Consider the following 19,096-nt stretch of genomic DNA (forward strand, 5'->3'; position numbering starts at 1 on the left):
CCTATTTCATCTTCTTCAACACTTCAGATCTAAACTTTAAGCCCTGGGATTTTACTTTCTCCTCATTTTTAATGTTCACACTCGGTAATTTCATTCAGTCTTATGGCTTCAACTGTTATTTTTGTGCCAAATATTTTTATATTTCTCCACCTAGTCAAAGTCCTTCTTTTTAAAGCTGTGAGTGTTTCTATCCAGATGACTTTTCAGTGTGCCAAACTTGATGTGTTAAGTGTCACCGCACAGTCTTCTTCCAAGTCTTTTGATTTAGTAAACAGAATCTTTTCCTACCCAGCGAGTTCTTAGGCAGCTGGTGTCTCTGTAATTCTACCTCCTCCCTCCTGCACCTAACAGTTTTCAAAACCATCCCCGAGCAGTGCTGGTTCCATCTCTGAGGCAGAGCTATCTTGTCCACGTCTCCTCCCCAGCCTGTTTCTCTGCTTCATTCATACATTCATTTGCCTGTGTCATTTTGTGCCTTCCTTTTTCTGAATGTCTTTTTCTCCCTCTCTTCCAAATCAATTATACTACATGCACAGAAACCTACCTTTAAATACTGGTACAAAGTGCCACTCACCCAATGTCTTTATGGTTTACCGCATTTAAGCTATAAAAACATCCTTTGTAAGTCAAAGATCCCATATGATTTTTCCCCTGAGTAACTTAACTCTGTAATGTAATGCCAGTCTCTTCTAGCCTTCTATGGGGCCCTTTCATGCAAACAACGATTCTCTACTCCTAGGTCCTATCGCAGGAACTCCTTACCAGGAGTAGGTTAGAACAAAGCTCACCATGTAGAAAACCATACATCCTTCTAGGCGTTGGCTTCAGTACCATTTACAGATACTCTTCACACTAAATGCCTGTGTCTCTGACTCTACCTCGGTCCATGTATTTGTCATGCAGTAGAGTTGTCATTCATGACATGAGTCCACGAAGCCTAGAAGAACCCTGGGCACTATTTCATGTCACTTTATTCAGAGCTGGGTCTGAGACCGAGGCAGACTGTGAGAGCCAAGCTTTGCATCGTGTGTGTTTTTGTTCCTAAAGCATTATTGAAAGTCTATGGCAAACCACATCTAACGTGCACCTCACTGACCTGGAAGGCATTGGAACCTCATTCAAATTACAGCAACCTTAATGACCCAAGTCATTACTTTTGCTTATATACACTGTGTGTGTGTGTGTGTGTGTGTGTGTGTGTGTATTGTCTTGTGAGTCATGCTTTTTTTCCCTATACTTCTCATAAAAGTCTTGGAAGGAAATTTATTATAAAACCATTTTAGAAGAATAGCTCAAGCTCACAAGAAATGAAAAACCGAAGTTAAGGTTATGGAGATGGTTTAGTGGGTAAGAACTTGTGCAAGTGTGGTTACCTTAAACCACAGACTGATGAAAAGCCCAGTCATAGACTTGGGTTGGAAGAAATGTGTTTCTTAGAAAAAGCACGGACCTATGAAATGCAGCAATACTTTTCCACACAGAGTTAGTATTTCCTCCTTTCAAGTTCCCCGTGACTGCAAATTCCTGCTTCAAAAGCAACTCTGTGATTCATGCCGACATGGCTGCCAGTGCCCTCAATTCCTGAAGATATTTAAATGAGAATTCAAAAAGATCTCATTTTTAATTTAAAATGGTCTTGATTTGAATTAAACAGCTAAACTTTTTGTACTTTTCCTTGAAACTGGAGTAGGTGAGGCAGAGGGGACAGGGGACACGAAGTTTGACCTCTTCATTCTGCCCATTTCCCCGCTTTCTTTCAGGCGCTGTCCGTCACCTGTGAGTCTGTAACTGAGATGTCATTCTTCCCCTGAATTTCTATTTTGTTATTTTTGTCAAAAGGTGAGTTTGGAGTCAGGAGTGTGAGGAAGTTGATCTTGCTCCTAATGGGATAGAGTCGACACAGGCAACAGTTTGACTGGCTTCTCGCCTGCCTTATATTAGCATCGCTACTTTTAGAGAAACCATTCCTGAAGTGATTAGTGTAGGAGGACGGGTTTAGTCTCGAGTCTTCTCCTTTAAAACGCTCCAGTGAGTGATCCCAGAAGGATCAGATTTCTCACTTGTACTGAAAATGTCACTCTAACAGTTATCTCGCTGCACAGTTGAGTTTTGAGAAATCCTTTGAATTTACCTCATTCACACTATTTCTCCATCACTGTGCTAAAAATGACTAATGTAGCTTGGAGCCCATTACACCGTGGAAGCTGATCGCTCCCTGCCTCACACACACACACACACACACAGACACACAGACACACACACAGACACACACACACACACACACAGACACACACACACACAGACAGACACACACACACACACACACACACACACACACACACACACACACACGGCTGACATGGTTTCTTAAAGGTTGAAAATACCGTAAGTGCTGTGTGGAATTCTGAGGGGGTGTCAGGTGCCTAAAACCCATCCAAAAGTTGGTTTTATTCTGGTCAGTCCTGTTCCACAGTCATCTGGTGACGTGACTGACTCAGTTTACCTGGTTTACAGGGAATGCAACTGTTACAATGTGTGACAGTTTTATATTTAAAACTAAACCCTGACATTGGAATTTTGAAAGACTTCATTTAATTTTATCCTCTAATCATCTCTGGGGAAAATGAAAAGCATTGCCCCATTTTTAATTAAGAGAAAGTCGTCTTAGATGGATAACGACTTACACAAAGTGATGTTTGTAGTCAAAGGCCCATTCTCTTTGGAGGATGCTAATTAGTCACTGTAAGCCAGCATCTGATCACAAGAACAGATCATTTAAATGACACTCATTTCCTTTCTTGAATTGTGTTCTAATGGGTAAAGGGGTTGTCACAAACACAGAGAGAATCTACTCCCAGCAAAGCAGGACAAAACCTCCTGTGATGTCAAGTAGGGAGGGGAGGGAGCTGGTTGTGTGGAATGAGAGTAATTAGGTGAACCGGGAGCTGATTAGACCCACAAGGGGAGGATTAAGTTGGTTGTCATTAACTTGCCGTGAGGTCTGTGGGAATTTTCCATAGGGTTCTATTTTCAGGTCTGTCCAATTCAACAACTGTGTCAATTACCTGGGAGAAGTCGAGGGGCTTGCTTACTAAATCTGCAGACAACACAAGAAAGATCATCAATTCACTGGGTGACAGAATCAAGTTCCAAAAATGTCTATTTTCCAGCATGATGGGTTGACACTTACTAAGGAGAAGGATAACATCCTATATTTAATTAGGGAAAAAGCTCCGATGAGAGCTGCTTAAGAGAGAGCAACTTCCAAAGCAAGGAGAAGGAGTTTTAGGTTTTAATTGACCACAGGCATGATGTAACTACTGAACAACACAACACAGTCTCCCTGTGTGTGGGGTGGAGATGAGAGAAAGACAGACAGAGGAGACCGATAAACGTCCCTTATGTGCCTATTTTGAGAACTGTGCTTGAATTTGAAAACCATGTCCTGAAGATATTGACAAATGGTTGTTTAATGGATGAGGAATGACGGGGAATGATTGGGAAGTATGTAAATGAAAAGAAAAGGAGGTGGCCCTTCTATAAATTAGAAGGGGATCATGACTGCAATTTTTTATTGAGCAGTAACTGTGGGTATTCATTACTTAATTCTCAGAACAATACAATATATTATCATGATACAATACATTACATTATCATACAATACAATACATTATCATGATGATAATGGACGTGGACACAGAACATGAAGGGAGACTCTCTTGATTCAAACTGAGGTGATCTGACCTGAGAGGTTATAGCACATTACTTCTCTGCATACATGTTTATCAACACATACGAGAAGAAGCCAGCTTTATTCTGTGGAATACGTTCATCAATAGAAGGCAGCCAGAGTCCCGTTGCCAAGCAGAGACATATTCTGTATGCTAAGGGCTGACTCGACTTCTATTTTTGGTACAAGGTTAGACTGGATGTGATGTGATTCTAATTTCTTGAGGTAAGATTTCATGTTGCTCAAATATATTATGAACAGAAAATAAGAGCCTTGAAAAGAAGAAAGTAAATTAATTAATTTTCAGTTTAAATGGTGACAATGTCAGCACACATTTACAGTGTATGACCTCGGAACCCAATTTAGTAAGTGTCTTTGGCAACCCTTCTTTTAAGGTCATCAAAACTTTGCCCATTATATAAACTGTGTTTCTCCATCTACTACTCTATCTAGAATAGGATCGGCATTAGCTCACGTGCACACTGGCAGATGAGGGTTGCATAGTAGGAATTAAGAATGTCTTATTCTTGGGGACTTCTACATTGCTTAGTATGTTAAATGCTTTGTGCATGCTGGGGAAATCAGGTCTGTTTCAGACACAAGCTGAGATGCCTGGAGCACTTTTTTTCTACTTTAATTATATCATTTAAAAAATGCTATGGCCTTCACAAAAGTTTTAAAATAAATCTAACAATGGAAGTAAAAGCATCTAGCCCAGCTAAGACTCCTAGCAATGCCTGAACTGACCATATCCTGTGACTATATTGGTGCCTAGCCCAATTGTCATCAGAGAGGCTTCATATAGCAACTTATGGAAGAAAAGGAAGACCCACAGCCAAACATTAGGCAGAGTTCAGGGAATCCTGCAGAAGAAGGGGAGAAAGGATTGTAGGAGCCGCAAGAAAACTCACAGAATCAACTAACCTGGGCTCACAAGGGCTCACAGAAACTGAACTGACAACCAGGGAGCCTGCTTAGGAATCTCTGCATATATGTTATAATTGTGTAGCTTCCCAACTCTGTAGCCTGTAACCTGTAGTCTACAAGAGCTAGTTCCAGGACAGCTTCCAAAGTCACAGAGAAACCCTGTCTCAAAAAACCAAACAAACAAATGAAAAAAAAAACCAAAACAACAATTGTGTATCTTGGTCCTCTTGTGGAACACCTAACAGTGGGGACAGGGACTCTCTCCAACTCTTTTACTGGCTTTTGGGACCCTAGTCCTTATGCTAGGTCACCTTGACCAGCCTTAACACATGGGGATGTGCTTAGTCTTAGCCCCACTTGATATGCCATGTTTTGTTGATATTCAGGGAAGACATGCCTTTTCTTAAACCAAAATGGAGAATAAGTGGGCGGGGGGGGGTAGAGAGAGAGGGGGAGGTCAGGGGAGGGACTGGGAGGAGAGGAAGGAGGGGAAACTACAGCCAGGATGCAAAATAAATAAATAGATAAACAAATGAATACATAAAATGAATTCACTTATTTTTAAAGATCCAGCCTTAATATGAAGGGGCCCTTGTCTTATTGCAACCTGATATGCCATGTTTGGTTGATATCTCCGGGAGGCCTTCCCTTTTCTGAAGGGAGATCGAGGAGTGAATCTGGGGGAGAAGGGAGGTTGTAGGGGAGAACTGGGAGGAGAAGAGGGAGGGGAACTACAGTCAGGATGTAAAATACAAGAGAAATAAATCTTTTAGAAATATATAAAAGAAGAAAGTAAAATCTTCTAGAATACAATGCACATTGTCAATGACAATTTAGATTTTCAATGAAATCTTTCGGCAGGAAGGAAGCAGTTAAATGAATAAAGATGGCTCAGTGGTTAAGAGCACTGGCTGCTCTTCCCAAGGTCCTGAGTTCAATTCCCAGCAACCACACAGTGGCTCACAACCACATTGAATAAGATCTGGTACCCTCTGCTGGCATGCAAGCAGAAGACTGTATACACAATAAATAAATTAAAAGAAAAAAAAAGAGGCAGCCTATAGAGTGGGAGAGGTTTAGCAGCTATACATCTGAGAGTAGATTGATGGCCAGAATTTGCAAAGAGTTAAAAAACAAACAAACAAACAAAAAAACAAGAAAAGAAATAATCCAATCAAAACCGGGCTAATGAAATAAACAGTTTGCAAAAACATGAACTACAAATGACTGAGAAACACACGAAGAAACATTTAACCCCACTGACCACTGAAGAAGCGCAAATCTAAACTCTGTTGAGATTCCATCTGTTACCCTCATCTAAATGTTAGTCACTGAGAACCAACAACACACACTGTAAGTGAGGATGTGGGTGTCTCAGTCACTGTAGTATTGCTATGAAACAACTCCATGACCACGGAACTCTTATACAAGAAAGCATTTAATTGAGAACTCAAGTAAGGTTCCAGAGGTCTCGGCCATTGTCTTAGTGAGGGTTTCTATTGTGGAGGAAACACCATGACCACAGCTACTCTTATAAAGGAAAACATTTAATTGGGGCTGTGATGTGGGAAGTCCTTCTGTGTATATGTCTCTCTTTGGTTAATGAATAAAGCACTGCTGGCCAATAGGGAAGGAAGATAGGTGGGACTAGGAGTTGAGGAGGACTCTGGGAAGCAGAGGCACAGTCAGTCATGATGTAGGATGCGGTAGAAGTAAGAGGTCTGGACTCTTTCTCTGGTAAGAGAAGACCACATGGAAATACTTAGATTAGAATTATGGGTTAATAATTAAGTCAGAGCTAGCCGATAAGAAATCAAAGCAAACGGCCGACAGCTTCATAATTAATTCAGTGTCTTGTGTGTTATTTTGGGGCTGAGAGAGCAGCGGGACCCAGGGGCCTGGCGGGAAGACTACATGTTACAGGGCTGGCTTAAAGTTTCAGAGAGCTAGTCCGTTATCTTCATGGCGGCACGCAGGCAGACACGGTGCTGGAGAAGGAGCTGAGAGCTCTACATCTTGATCTGCAGGCAGCAGAAGCAACTGTGCACCACAGTGGGCATAGCGAGCATATACACACCTCAAAGCCCACCTCCACAGTGACACACTTCTGTCAACAAGGCTACACTTCTCCCATCGAGGCTATACCCTCTAATAATGCCAGTTCCTATAGGCCAAGCACTCAAACACATGAGTCTATAGGGGCCATTCCTATTCAAATCACCATGTCCATTATCCTCATGGTGGGAAGCATGGTGTCACAGATGGTGCTGGAGCAGTAGCTGAGAGCTACACACTAATCTAAAGGCTACAAGAGAGGCGCTGACCTTTAGTGGGATTTTGAAACATCAAAGCCGACTCCCAGCAACAACCTTCCTCCAACAAGACCACACCTCCCAATCCATCTCAAATAGTGCCATTCCGTGATAACTGATATACAAGCCTACGGGGGCCATTCTTATTCAAATCACCACAGTGGGAAGCAGGGAAACCTTTACACTGCTGGTGGGATGATAAATGATTCCACTCTCAGTGGAGACCAGTCTGGAGGTTTCTCAGAACACTAAAAATAGATCAACTGTGTGACCTAGCTATATCACTCCTGAGCATTCACCAAAAGGACTCCAAATCAACACGTAACAGAGACACTTGCACATCTCTTCTTATTGCAGGCTTACAATAGCCAAGTTATGTCAACAAGCTAGGTGTACAACAGGGAATGGATAAAGAAAATGTGATGTATGTACAGAACGGGATACTTGTCAGCCATAAAGAAGAACGGAGTTTTGCCATTTGCAGGGAAATGCTTGCAGCTGAAGAATACCATGTTAAGCAAACTCCCTGTGAGTGTTCGGGGGGTAAATTAAGGTAGTGTAGGAGCAGCATGGATCGGGGAATATGTGTAATACACAATGTTTATTCAGGAGGGTTTTTTAAAATTAATTCAAAAAAGGAAATGTTTGCAGGAACAATCATGTTGAGGGTTTTGACAGATCTGGTTCCTGGGAGGCCTTTTTGTTTCTGAACTTCTTCAGAGGGTGGAGATTCTTTGTTTTATCATGGCGGGCGACTCATCTCCTACATACTGATTTATGCTAATCGATGACTCTTGGTGGGGGGCAGGTGTTACAGTTTGTGTGAACAGAATGACTCAGAATGGAACTGACTAATCAAAAAACATAAACCACAGGCTCTGAGCTAAGTTATAGACATCCAAGTCTGGAGCAAGGGAAGGAGGAAGGAAACTATCCAACAATGTCAGGGACTGAGCCAACCTTGCCTGCCTAGCAGAGCCACGGTAAAAATGGTGAGAACTTGGTATAGTGAGTTTTCGGACTGGGAGAACTCTTCATTTTCTGATACACTAATGGGCTGGGCAGGCACTGCATCCTTTCAAATGGAACATCTTCAGTGGTGGGGCCACCACAGGCTTGTACTTGGTGCTCCTCCTTATGGTACATTTGCAGTTGTCTTCTTTTACAATAAAGCAATAATCAGAGAGGCTGGAGGTGGGGGCCTGTGAGAGGGCTTAGTGGGTAAAGGCACTAAGTCCATGACTCAAGTCTGATTTTCAGAATCCACATGGTAGAGAGAGACCTGACTCCTGCAGGTGTCGCTCGCACTGTAACACGTGTACTATGGCATAGGACCCCATTCTCTTCCACACACACACACACACACACACACACACACACACACACACACACACACACACCGAATAAATGCAAAAGAAAACTTAAAGTACTAGCCGGAGGATGTAGTAGTTGGCAGAGGGCTTGCCTGGTAAGCAGGAAGACCCAGGTTCAGTCCCTAGCACTGCCTACTTTGGGTGTGGAGGTGCATGCCTGTAATCCCAGCACACAGGAGGCTGAGGTAGACTTCTCCTAGCAAAAGACAACAGAAGTGCGACTGCATCTGAGCTGTCATCAACTCCTATGGGAGTCAGCACTCTGGTGAGGCAGTCTTTGGGGATGCTACTCCGTTAGGCTCAGTTATGCTGGATTGTGGAGACAGTTTTTCTCATTGCCCGTCTAAGTTCCTCCCCTTGTTCACTGAGTTCCCTTTGATTAAGTGAACTTGGCTTTAGTGATGACTGGGATCTATGTAGTTGTGACTTGTGGATAACATGCAGGATTTGGGAAGGGAATTCAGGAAGGTTAATCTCCCCCCCTGTGCAAGGCGCTGAAGGCAGTAAAATCAGCTTCAATTTATGCAAGACATACACTGGTCATAATATTTGACTTCGCAGTTCTTCTAGTGTGTATCAGATGAGAGTAGATTGTAGAAACTCTCTACATTTATCTGTACATTTACTTATTCTGTGTCTCTCTTAGTGCTTGCTCCTATTGAGTATGTCCCATTCTTATTTTCTACCATGTGTGTTCCAGGGATGGTGTTCAGATTGCCAGGGTTGGCAGTAAGCCCCTTCACCCACTGGGCCATCTTACCAACCTTGTAGAAATCTTTTAAAGCCAACTTTCAGGATTGTTTTCATTAAGCAATATGAAATAAGGAGACACTTTTAGCACATGGAACGTTTAGATGCCAATTTAAGTGAGACTTTTTCAGGTAATTAGTACAGTCTTGAATACTTTATCACAGTGAACCTACTTATCAGGGGTGGAGCGCTGTACGTAAGTTCTGGGGCTGATGTTGGCAGTTTTGGTTTGGGTTCTCTGAGAATCACAACAGTATTTCCCACCACTCTGTGACATGGGTCTTGAGACACAGTGAGTGAGAGCCCCATATGCTTTTGCTTGACTTTCTGAGATCAGCAAGGTTTGTCCTTGTCACCCAGTCAATTAAAACTGGCAGATTTTACCAAACCTATTATGTTAACTGTTCTTGATGTTAGTGCTTTCCCAAATCCCTGAGAATCTTCTAGGGATTTAGGGAATGTTTATTTTGCTGGTCCAGGCACCCTAATACTCCATGCAGTGCCTGGAACATAGTGGAGTCTTGCTAAGTATTTTTTGAACTTTGTATTTTATTTGTTGCTGAAGAGCTCTTTTCTTCAGAGTTTGAAAGCAGGTAAACTGAATGTTTGTTTAAGAAAATACAAATCATCTCTTTCTTTATATTATTTTAAATGTACAACCACAAATATTTTTGAAAGTAGAGAAGAATAAGTTTACTGTATGTTCCTTAAAATAAGCAAAAGCCAAGTAAGATAAAATTTAAGATATAGTAGCATTTAAAAATAACATTTTTTGATTTAAAGATACAGTCAAAAGCACGTCCCTGTGGCCATTAATCATGACTTCCATGATGCCCGTATTTTCCATTCGCAAGCCAACTTAAGATTAGTATTTTAGCGTTTGCATCTCAACTCTTCCTGTTTCTTATTTCTCTGTTCAAAATCTCTACTTGGAAAAATCTCCAGATCATTTGTTAGCTCCCTTAGGATTTCTCCTCAGTTGTACAGACAACATTCGGGGCCAATTGAGAGTAAAGTAGGCCATGGAGTACAGTGCAGCCCCATGTGTATGTATGTGCTGACTCTTTTCCTCGTTGTCTTGGATATCTACCAGCCATTACTGAACACAGCCTCATCACAAGACCTAATTCGAATATGATGACCAGTTCACTCTAAAACGCACTTTCAAAAGACACCTGCACTGTCTCATGGGAAGTGACATTCTGTAATTACCTACTCCTATCAAAAGAAAAACAATTCCCAGAAATTAATGAATACAGCAGGAGTCTACTTCCTATCTTAATTCTATCTTAATTGCAAAAGTGGATCAATTAAAAAAAAAAGACTATGCTTTCAAGGCCCTCTCCTATGGTTTTGCCTCCCAGCTCCCCAGTCATCAGTTCAATGTGTACAAGTATATGATGAGTGAATTCTTACCTTTTGAGACGAGATAAACCAACTCCACCAGCAGTGCCCCCGAGAAACAGGCAAATCCATGGGACAGTGACAAAAAATTCATGGACGGTCCTCTGAATGTGCTTGGAATGAATCTGTGTATCACTGCAGAGACTGGGGAAAACAAGAAGAGGCCAGAATTTAGGACTTCACTTCATCATTTTTATACATCGTATCCTGAAGAATGTTGATCATGCATCAAATTCACCAATGAGCAAACTACGGGTTGGGCCTTGTTAAGGTTAGTGCCCAGGTAGGTTATGATGCAATTTACAGTCAGCTTCAAGGAATAAAATACAACAGCGTGCAGCCTCATACAGCTGCCAGGAGGACCTGCAGGTGAGTGCTGTGATGGATTCACCACATTTCACCCGTATTTGAATATTTCTGATGCCTCTGTATCAAGGCTTGAGCTTTTCTGGATATCGTTTCTGTCATAATTCCATGGTCTGTGGAAAACTTGAATTTATCATAGAAAAATTTCACAGGGATTCTGGAGTTACACAAGAATGCTCTAAAAATCTCATGACAACCATTTATTGGCCCCGTGACCATATGTGACTTTATTAATATAAGTTTCAACATTTTCCTGTTTGAAATGGGGATATTGTCATTACTCACACACAGAGAGGTGTGATTATATTTAATGTGCTATCTATGAAGTGCCAAGTTTAATGTTAATTTGCCTGTACTGAATAAGTCTGGCTACCTTTATTTATTTTTCTTTTTAATATTTTTATTGATTCTATGAGAGTTTCATGTAATGCATTTCGATCATATTCACCCTCAACTTCTTCCCATAGCTCCTTCCAGAGCTACCCCACTTACCCTCCCAGCCCTCAGCATGGCTTCCTTCTTGTTGTTGTTTTTTGGTATAACTCATGGACTCTAGTTTGTATGACCCACATCTCCTGCATGTGGAGCCATCCCTCAGATCATGTTGACCCACCAGGAGCCACACCTTTAAAAAGGACTGAGTCTCCATCCCCTGGGAGCCATTCTCAGTGAGGGGTGGGACCTTAGACTTATGAATCCCTTCCCACTCAATGTTGTAAAGCTGGCTGGTGTGGTCTTGTGCAGGCACCCACAGCTGCTGTGAGTTCATGAGTGCACGGGTCCCGCCGTGTCTAGAAGATGCTTTCCCTCTGGTCCTCACCAACTCTTGCTCTTATCATCTTCCCACCTCTGCTTCAGCAGTGGTCTCTGGGCCTTGGGATGGGGGGATGATATAGATGTCTCATTTGTGGCTGGCTGCTCTTGTTCTCTGCACTTGGACCAACTGTGAGTTTTTGTGTTATGGTTAGCTGTCTTAAACAGTGTTTATCCTACCCGTGCGAGGCACTGTAGGAAACCCTTTGTATACATTGTCCATGCCTTGGTTAGCCTAAATTGCCAACTTAGCACAGACTAAAGTCATCCTAGAGGAGGAACCTCAAGTGAAGAGTTGCCAAAACCAGATTATTAATTAATTAATTATAAATGATCAATTAATGTATTATTAATTGATATAGGAAGACGCTGAACACTGTTGGTGGAACCATCCCTAAACAGGTGGTTCTGGGCTGTGTAAGAAAGCTGGCAAGCATAACCCAGCCAGGGTTGAGCTGGCAGGCAACATTCCTCCATGGTTCCTGCCTTTTTATGTATTTGCCTTGAGTTACTGCTATGATTCCCCGCATGATGGGCTGTAAGCCAAAAGATACCTTCTCATTGGAGTTGGTTTTGGTCAGAGTGTTTTATCACAACAACAGAAAGGAAACTAGCACACCCCATTAAAGGGGAGGTATTTAGAAAGAGGGAAGAGCGTAAGCATTGGCTACTTGAAACAATTAACTATTTCCCCAGTCATGACGGTGACAACCACCAGGAAGTCATCTTTTCTGAGATTAGAAATAGATTGGAGTAAGTACGTGCCATTACGTTTATGTCACACTAGCATATCCTATTAAACCATTCCTTTCGAAACATTTGATATTTATTATAGAATGGTACCTGAGAGTTGTTTCAAAATTATGTAACAGGGAGAGAGAAGGACAGAGATGACAGCAGATGGGACACATTTTACCCTGAGTTACACTTCGTTGCATCTGGAAGATGGATGCACGGGGTTCATCTTACTTTGCCTATTGTTTTTACTCAGCAAATAAATGCATAAAGTAACATGAATTATCTTAATTCTGAGTGGTTGAATTATTTGGCTGCTGAGAGCTGGGCTGAAGATGGGTAGAGGTGTCCCCTTTCTGATTTTAGGCTCTGGAAGTGCTGACCGAGGAGTGCACGGCACTTCACAGGTTCTCAATTGAATAAACACTGGCGGTGGATGAGGACAACGATGGCAGCAAGTCACATACTGCAAACAAAGGCATCTGATATTGGTGGCCAGGCTCTGCAGTTCCTCTGGACAGTAGAAATCACCAACAGGACCCTGAAGTCAAGCCTCTGCTGCTTTCAGGGACGTTCATGTGCGTGTAATAGGCTCTGGGAAGATTTGATTCTTGTTCCAATGGATTTGGCTCAGGAATCCTGCTCGCCATAAATACACAGAGACAAATAATGGGCGGGAAGAATAAGTGGGCTGATTTCTTTCCCTGGGAAGAAGGGCAATGCATGAGACCATGATTACTCTACTACTTAATTATTAATCCCATGCTTTTCTCTTGCTAGAACTTCTGGTGCAGTGTATAATTCATGAATACACTTTGCCAGCTATCTGCTTGCTGGTTAATCTTTCTTTGGTGTCATTTTAGTCATTTTTTCCAAAGCCTCCAATTCCCTTTTATAGGACTTGGCTTTTCAAGCCTCCAGATCTCCAAATCTCCGGTGCCTAATTGCATGTTCTGATCTTGCTCAACTTTAGTGATCATCAACCTGTGCTTTCAGGCTCCAGGATGCTTCTCGTAGCCCATTATGGTGCAGATATTATCATCAAGTCAGCCACTACGCTAAAATAACTACTGTACTGTGGAGACAGTAAAGAAAAAAAACTTCAAAGTATCTGTGAAAACCCGTCTTTTTGCCACCGAGAGCTTAAAACGGGACTCCAGGGAGCAGCAGGCTATGGTCTGTGAGGGTGCCACTTGCCGCATGTGCCGAGTTTGTAGCATATGGAGGCGCAATCACCTTCCTGAGGCACCTGTGATGGGGAATTCGTTGCTGGAAAGATTTTTTTTTTACTCCAGTTGTTCTTGAACAATTGAAAATGTGTTTATTATGTTGGATGAGAAGCGGTTTAGAACATGTGAAGGAGCCCAATTCCAGAAATGGAACTGACAACCCTGGACCCGTAGAGCACCGTTCCGTCCTTATTGCTGGAGATTTCAGCCCGGAATCTCGAGAGATCACATTACCCTCTACTTGTCTTGCTGCTACCTGCCAGTCATGTTCTCAAAATGATGAATTCTTCTCACCCTCTCTGTCTACAGTGTCTCAGCACCTTTACTGTCGTGTAGCCCATCCTTCTATTCATTCAAATCTTGGTTTCTCTGCATATTTACCTCTGACGTCTCCCATGACACCTTAATTTTCAATCCGTTTACACTGTAGTCACGATATCTTGAGCCCATCTACAACTGTGGTGTAAAAGTGACCAGGCTAGCACCTATGTGCATGAGACTGTACTAGAGCATGACCATACACTCCATTATACACTGTCTACAGCTTGGTTTGTACCACAATGCCAGAGCTGAACAACTGAAACAGAGACAAAACTATAAGATCTATTAACGTGACCTTGACCCAGCCTAGTAGGCTGCCTCCATGCTGTAATCACCTATACACACCTCTCCCACCTTCTAGCTTTCCTACTTTCTCTATACTCCTCAACAACTAAAAAGCTGTAAGTTCCCCAATGACAAGGTTTTGACAGATTTTCGTCTTGACTTTTTCTTGTGTTTTTGTTATTTGTGGTAAGGCTAAAACTTCTAGGCCTATGAACAGTTGGAGAAGATACTGCTCCAGTTATGCCTGGTTTGAAAGTTTTCTTTTCCACAGCAGGACTGGCAGCACATCTCCAGTGTACCACATTCAGGCCAGAAGACCAATCTGGTTTTCTTTGGAATGAGTCACTATACCTCTCTTGTCCACTGTCATCCCCCCAGGACATAAAAATAGTTGGTTTCCCTCATTCATTTATTTAATCAATACACTGTTAATAATAATACACTGTTTATAGCATCCTGTGTATACACATCTTTCTGGAAGACCAAACTCACAGGACTATGAGGACAAAATACAGGGACAAAAGCTCTTGACTGAGGGAACATGTATTCTTCTGCCAAGCAGCAGGCAGCACAGAAGGCAAATCAAGATTTTTGTAAGGCAGGGAGCAGGATAAGGGAGGCTATGATAGAGATAGGATGGGAAGTAACAAATAAAAGTAGTAAGAATGGTTTCTCTGAGTGGATGACTTTTGAGAACACCCAATGAGAAGAAGCTATCATTTCAAAACAGGGAAAGGTATTGTGAAAACAAAGTCAATTCACAGGTCTCAGAAACGGAGTCACACTGGCTGATCTAGAAACATATAGACTTGTAGCGAGTGGTGAAGGGTCAGGATTTGATAACATGTAGTGGGAACACTACACAGATGCCAAGTCATGGCAAGGAGTGAGACTGTTTACCTCTATGTCTACTGGGAAATGGTACTCCCAGGATGCTGGTATGGATGTTTAGGAAAAACCACCATAGCTGTTCACAAGAGAATGGACTTGGCACTGGAGAGATGGCCCAATGGTTAAGGACACTGGCTGCTCTTTCAGATGACCTGTGTAGAGTTCTAGTACCCACATGGCAGCTCACAACAGTCTGTCAGTCCAAGGAGATCTGACTCTCATGCCCTCTTCTGGCTTCCTGGGGACACCAGACACACATTATGATGTGCAGATATACATGAAGGCCGGCAATCATACAAATAGAATAAAATAAAAATAATGGAGAGAGAGAATGGGCCAATATGGCAGGAGGAGGGGGTATACGTTCAGGGCTCTTGAAACAGGTGTGGCCAGAATTAAGTCATATTTCCAACAGACTAATTCTTGCTGTGGGGTTGCAGGCAACATGGAAGGACCAGAGTGGGATCTGGGTGGCTTGTGGGAGAAAGGCAGTTCTGCTCCTATCATTAGGTGTTTAATTTGCTTGTGACACAGGGAACTGTGCTGAGTCCTGAGTATGACACTACTAATTTCACGCAAACAGCAGTGAGGAAAATGAACTCACATGATGCTGCTGATTGCAAAACTCAGTGTTTTGCTTTGCATAATGTACTACTTCCTTAGGTTCTTGGAATAACATCTCTAGATGGTGAGAGAAGCCCAGCGCTGCCGGGCATGGGTAGTCAGTCGCATAATAGGGTCTGAACTCAGGTCAGTCCAGGTTTAAGATCAGAAAGCTGAAGGGTCTTGATACACTGTGTCCCTGACATTACTTGATTTTGCATATCGACATAGTCACTCACACTTTATGCCAGTTGGTTTTCAAAGAAAGACCTCCATTCCCATTCTCCCCTTACGATGTAAGGAATGATATTATTTTTCACATTATTAATATCAGAAAGTTGAATCTTAGAGATTAAATGACTCTCCAAAGACCCTCATGTAGCAGGTGGAAGGCTGTGGTCTGTTGTCCACAGACACTACATTAGATAAAAGCGTACTTACTTGAACTCAGTAGTTCCCTGATAGGTATTTTAAGTGTTAGATTAGTGATTACGTAACACAAACCATTGTTTTTTAATGGTTCATTGTTTTAATGATTTCTTTGGCTCCTCAATGTTGAATCCCCTTGATGAGCAGGCTAGGAATTTCCTCCATGTAAACCATTCTTCTACAGGAAGCACAGAGTATTTGACCTACTTTCAAGAACTTCCTACAAACGACATCGGGGTGATGACAAACGCCTGTGTGGCAACATTTGTCCACACATTTGTTCTCTCCTGTGCTACCCAATGGCCTTGCCATCACAGACCCCCATAACCGACTCATATGGAACCTGTGAACTAGATGCTTCAACAGAATGAGAGAGAATGTGAACATTTGTGACTATGATTAGACAAATTTCATTAACTTACTTCAGCTTTAAAAATAATTGCTCTAGCTTCATGCATGTACACCCCGTGTATGTGAACATGAATTTATTAAATGTTTACATAAGGAAGTTTGAAGTAACACCTCAGACTATAATAGACTAAATATTTTAGACACAAATGAAATAATAAGAATTTTCATTTAGGATGATTGTGCAAAGGTTATGGAAAACAGGAGACACTGGATGTACGAAGACAGTTAAAGGGGCTGGAAAGATGGCTCAATGCAATCGTTAAGAGCACTAGCTGTTTTTCTAGGAGGCCCAGGTTAGATTTCTGCACCCACAAGGTGGTTCACATGGCTATTTGTAACTCTGGTTCTAGGGGATCAGATGCCCTCTTCTGGGCCCTAAAGGCACTGCAAGCATAATACACATGGTAAAATACTCTTACTTGGAAACTAGCAACAAATCTATTTTATTTAGTTAATCATATAAAATGTGGGTTGAGTTACACGTAGCTATCCCATTTCAGGAAACCATGAAGAGCTTCAAAACCCAGGATATGCTTGCTAGGTTATTCTGATACGTGTGTATACACACAAACACACACATGACAACACTGCAGGAAGTTCTCAAAATTTTGTGATACAGTATAAAGTGGCTCATCTAATCAATATAAGCATTATAGATAATCTAGAAACTTCAGATATTTAATAAACATAACTTGAACATGTCTTATAAAATTCCGGTGATTACACTTAATCTAGGGTAATTTAATTTGAAGACATAGAGTTATTAGGTAAATTGCATCAACTTTTCATCTCATTTGCATGTTTATACACTCTCAAAGTCCATGCACCACTTTTGGAAGGTTACGGGCGCACCTGTGAGTGCCTTTGAGTTAGAGGGACGTGGGAGGGTGGAGGGTGGAGGGTGGATTTAACTCAGTGGTGCCACAGGCAGTTATTACTTGTCTTTCAGGCTTATTTCTGCCCATTTCTTTCTGACCAGATGGTCTTGTCTCTAATCAGGTTAGCGAGCCCTTTTATCTATACCCTAATAGAGTTAACAGTTGGTTATAGATAGTGGAATGAAGAAAATCGCGTTGTTGTTTTCAATGCGGGTGAACACAGACTTACTGAAAGCGTCGCGGGGAATGTGGGGCATAGGGGCATACTCCTCTCAAAGCGCCGGATCACAGCGTTACTCACCCGCTGGGTTTACCAGGGCTTCAGACACTCCAAGCAACACATACTGAGGAACCAGAGAGCCACAGGACAGGGAGGAAACCGAGAAAGCTTTGCCTGAAGGAGACTGCTCCGGGGTGAGTTTTCTGTGTATTTCTAGGAAGCCGGCTATTGCCACAGACAAGGCTGCACAACCGTTCCCGACAACTGCAGAAGAAAACAAAATGAAAAGAGAGCTGGGAAGCATGCTAACATGCCACAACGTTCTTCATGCCTTGGCTCGGAGGATGCCTCTGGAGTATATGCTTCTGGTACCCAGAGAGCATGACCGCTGTGGTGCAGCCACCCCAGGCTCCAAAGCTCACTCCCTTTTGCCTTGATCACTCCTCATTGGGCCTTGTGCCTGCTGCTCGTTGTCACTCTCTTGACTCTAAGCCCCGGGAATAAAGCTGACGTTATAGGGAAGTTGTCAGATTTAATGCAATACCGTCCTGTTAGCATGATGAAGTCTCCTGGTCACAAGAAGCAGTGGTGATTATGGAAGACATTGCAATAGATTTCATCTTTTACTCCCCACATACAAGTCTTTGTTAACGGTAACTTCTTTTTTTTTTTTTTTTTGAAACAAGGTCTCACACTGTGGCACAGGTAGGTATCAGATTTGTTGAAATCCATGCCTCAGTCTCCCAAAAGCAGTACTACAGATAAATTCCAAAAGACTTTTTGATTAAAATAGTGATTTGGAAAACATTTTAAGGCAAAATTATCTCTTTATATAATTTAAATTATTGTTTTTAAATGATTTGGAGATAGAATTTTTATCATCTCTATGATTTTTCTGTGCAGTGTTTCTGATCTTTGCAGTTAAGAGAGAACTGAAGACTAGAAGCCTTTAAAAAAAAGGTAAAGAAGGGATGAGGAGGTGGCTTAGCATTTGTTGTGAAAGCAAAGGACAAAAGTTCGAGTCCTCAGGATCCCCTTCAAAGACGAGCATGGTCATGTGTAAGTGTACCCCAGCATTTGAAGTAATAGTCAGGCCCTGGGAGCTCACTGGCTGGCCAGACCAGCCAAAACGTCATGTGTCAGGTTTAGTGAGAGATCCTAACTCATTTCACATTTCTTTACAGCTCAACAATATCCATTATGCATTCATCAGTTGAAGGACACCCAGACAGCTTCTATTTACTGGCCCTTGTGAACAGAAAGACATGGCAGAGAAAGTATGTCTGCAGCAGGGTACAGAATCCTTTCAGTCTATGCCAAAGAGAGGCATAGCTGGGTCATATGCGAGATCAACTTTTAACTTTGAGGATTCTTCATATCTATTTCCATAACGCTTCACCAATTGTAACAATTGGTCCC

General features: G+C 42.1%; 1 protein-coding gene across 1 annotated transcript in view; it reads right to left on the reverse strand.

The window, feature by feature from the left end:
* Positions 1-19,096, reverse strand: part of Slc15a5 (solute carrier family 15 member 5) — a 102,172-nt gene that overhangs the window by 34,676 nt on the left and 48,400 nt on the right. The window contains exons 6-7 of the mRNA XM_040743455.1: positions 17,759-17,941; positions 10,509-10,640 (exon numbers count right to left, since the gene is read on the reverse strand). Coding sequence (XP_040599389.1) covers positions 10,509-10,640; positions 17,759-17,941 — 315 coding nt within the window. The remainder of the gene's footprint in view (positions 1-10,508; positions 10,641-17,758; positions 17,942-19,096) is intronic.

This window comes from Mesocricetus auratus, unplaced genomic scaffold (assembly GCF_017639785.1).
Source record: "Mesocricetus auratus isolate SY011 unplaced genomic scaffold, BCM_Maur_2.0 Super-Scaffold_100001, whole genome shotgun sequence".
NCBI lineage: Eukaryota > Metazoa > Chordata > Mammalia > Rodentia > Cricetidae > Mesocricetus > Mesocricetus auratus.